General features: G+C 41.6%; 1 protein-coding gene across 1 annotated transcript in view; it reads right to left on the reverse strand.

The window, feature by feature from the left end:
* Positions 1–615: 615 nt before the first annotated feature.
* Positions 616–2,827, reverse strand: part of ankrd22 (ankyrin repeat domain 22) — a 7,266-nt gene continuing 5,054 nt past the window's right edge. Inside the window, exons 4-6 of the mRNA XM_061029174.1 lie at positions 2,132–2,209; positions 1,920–2,018; positions 616–1,815 (exon numbers count right to left, since the gene is read on the reverse strand). Coding sequence (XP_060885157.1) covers positions 1,738–1,815; positions 1,920–2,018; positions 2,132–2,209 — 255 coding nt within the window. The 3' untranslated portion in view covers positions 616–1,737. The remainder of the gene's footprint in view (positions 1,816–1,919; positions 2,019–2,131; positions 2,210–2,827) is intronic.

Raw genomic sequence — 2,827 nt, forward strand, 5'->3', positions numbered from 1 at the left:
CGCTGGAGTCTGACTTTTTATTCTTCATGGGTCACTGAGCAGCTTTCATAGGAATGAACGCATGCTGAGAAAAGGACGGTCGAAGTATTAAACGGATTAATCCGGCTGTCTCTGTAGCTCGAGTGTTTTTAAGTGGTGTAGTTTCAAAAATTTGACGACTGAAAGCCCTCAAGTTAGAAGAATGCTAAAGTTAGCATTAGCATGGTAGTTTGCTAACGGTAGCAATCAAAAACAATGATACGCCTTTAAACGACACCACCATATATATAGTTATGTTGATATAAAGACCTGTCAGTCATTTGAAAGGACAGTAGCATCCAATCACGCAGGTTGATTTGAGGTGGGCGGGGCTAATGTTTCTATACATTAAGATCACCGACTGTGGCTTTAAAATAATATCAGCAATGCATTTTATTTTCTGTTTCATCTGATGTGTTGAACGTGAAACTGATTTTAATCAAACTTCATAAATAAATCTCAATTATCGAACAGACTTGTTTGTTGTTTATATATTTGATTAACAAATCAGACACATAAAGCTGTCATTTGAAATGTTCATTTACACCTTTTTACTTTTTCTCTCTCTCAGAGACACAGATAGAAAATCGCTGGCACATCTTCTTCACGGCTTTACTTTAAAGGTCACATATACAAAATCCACCATGTTTCTCTAACCTGCCTTTTCATCGTAAACAATAGGACATGGAGCGAGAAAGCACAGAGTACACCCAAGCCCTTCCAGAGAGGGGGCGTGGTCAGACACAGCTCATTTACATATTTAAAGGTACAGACACAGAAACAGCCTGTTCTGAGCAGGGCTGAAATAGAGGGGTTCATAAAGCTCATGTTGGATATGTCAATCAATTAATTTATAACATCAAAATATCTGGTTACTCAAAACACATAATTAAATGCTTTTTATGGTCTTGACACAATGTGCCACAGTCAAAAACCATTGACCTCCAATTGTGCACAACACCTGCTGCTAATCAGCATCTTTTAAATACCATTTAGCTCCCTGGGCTCACAGTGCCACCCAGTGGTCATTCCAACAAACAGAATTACCAATAATGGCTCAAAGAATCTTCACAGACATGTTTTGGGAGCTCTGAGACTTATTTAAATTTACTGAAAAGGAGAATAATATGAGACCTTTAAAGCTTAACTCGGGCCGTAATTAGCCCTTTTGTAACTTCAAAAAAGTGCTTGTTGATTGGGGGTGAATAAAATAGCCTGAGAAACATTATATTAAAGGTTTCTTGCTCTGATGCAGTGGAAACATGGTGTGCAAACTGACACAGAAGTAAACTCCTCTCTTATCTCAAAACACACAAAAAAAACAAGACCAGTGACCAATTGTTAGCCTAGCGTAGCACAAAGACTTAAGGTAAATGTTAGCATAGCTCTGTTTGTGACAGTATGTCTGCTGTTTGTCTTGATCTTAAACACTGTTGGACGCCCCTCGGTTTGTCAGATATGAGAGCAGTTATCAGGTCAACAGGTGTTGCAGCGATGGAAGCGGGCAAGAGAAGTGGTTCAGATAGAAGTGATTGTACCCGACCTAAAAAGCCTCTGATGTTTAGAATCTAGACTGCAGTACACATTTTAAACACTAGGGGGCAGAGTTACATACTGCTCCTTTAATTAAGTGTTAGCTCTGTTTTTCTACACATTGAAATCTTTCTGCAGTAACATTTGAGACAATAAAATAAGATTGACAGTGACGTTGATTTCCTGTCAGTGTGTCTTCTTCAGCAGGATAATGATCTTTTTAAACTTCAGCCTGGTGGCGATGTCCAGCGGCGTTTCTCCGTCCTGTAGAAGAAGACGATGATGAGGAGGTCAGGGTTCACACTGAACACTTCTTCTCATCATACCGCAGAGGAGCGTTTGTTTTCTCTGTATATTTTTTGACTTACTTTATTTCTAATGTTGGCGTTGGCGTTCCTTTCCAGCAGCAGAGGAACCACACGATGGTTTTTCCTCTGACAGACGTAATGAAGAGCTGTGTTTCCTTTCTGCTCACAAAACAAAGAACGCATGAAATACACAAAGTATGAAGTCCAGTCATCGAGGACAGAGGCCGAGGCAAAATCAAGATTATCAGAGAAATGGAATCAAGTTCACTCACGTAGTCGACGGCATTGACGTCGACTTCGCTGGTCAGGACCGCCTTCATCAGAGCCGCGTGCTGCCTCTGTTTCTGCAGCTACAACACAAACACATCTTTATAATAACTCTCAGATTCATGGGACACTGCTGAAGTACAATGAGGACCAGAAATAATGAGGCACTATTGGACTCAAACACTAGCTTAGCATACCATGAGCTACCTGTTGTTACGCAGTAGCTCCTGTTAGCATGATAAGCTAGGCTAGCTAAGCAACAGTGACAATGATTGACACATGAACGGACCAATCAGGGTTGAGCTTTACCTCGTGATGCATTAGTGATGTTTTTTTATCGGTTAGCACAGCAACAGTTTTGATAATATAGACAAATCAGTGATGTTAGCATGGTGTGTTGTTTTGGTTAAAACCAGGACAGGGACTTTTCAAAACCGGGACGTGTTATCGTTTATAGATATTTGTGGGGACCTCGGGACACAGAGCTTGAAAACAGGACGGTCCCGGTCAAATCAGGACGTGTGGTCACCCTAACACAACAATGACCTCCTCGAGCGTGTCCAGTTCGTAGTTCACATCCCACACATCGGGTAGTTGTAAGCTGCCCGAGCTCTCTGGCGCCCTCTATAGGTATCCTCCAGTATTACACGTCGGGCAGAGTTAAGGTCGTCGGGTCGAGGTTGACCCTGACGTTGACCCTG

This window comes from Labrus mixtus, chromosome 21 (genome assembly GCF_963584025.1).
Source record: "Labrus mixtus chromosome 21, fLabMix1.1, whole genome shotgun sequence".
Lineage (NCBI taxonomy): Eukaryota > Metazoa > Chordata > Actinopteri > Labriformes > Labridae > Labrus > Labrus mixtus.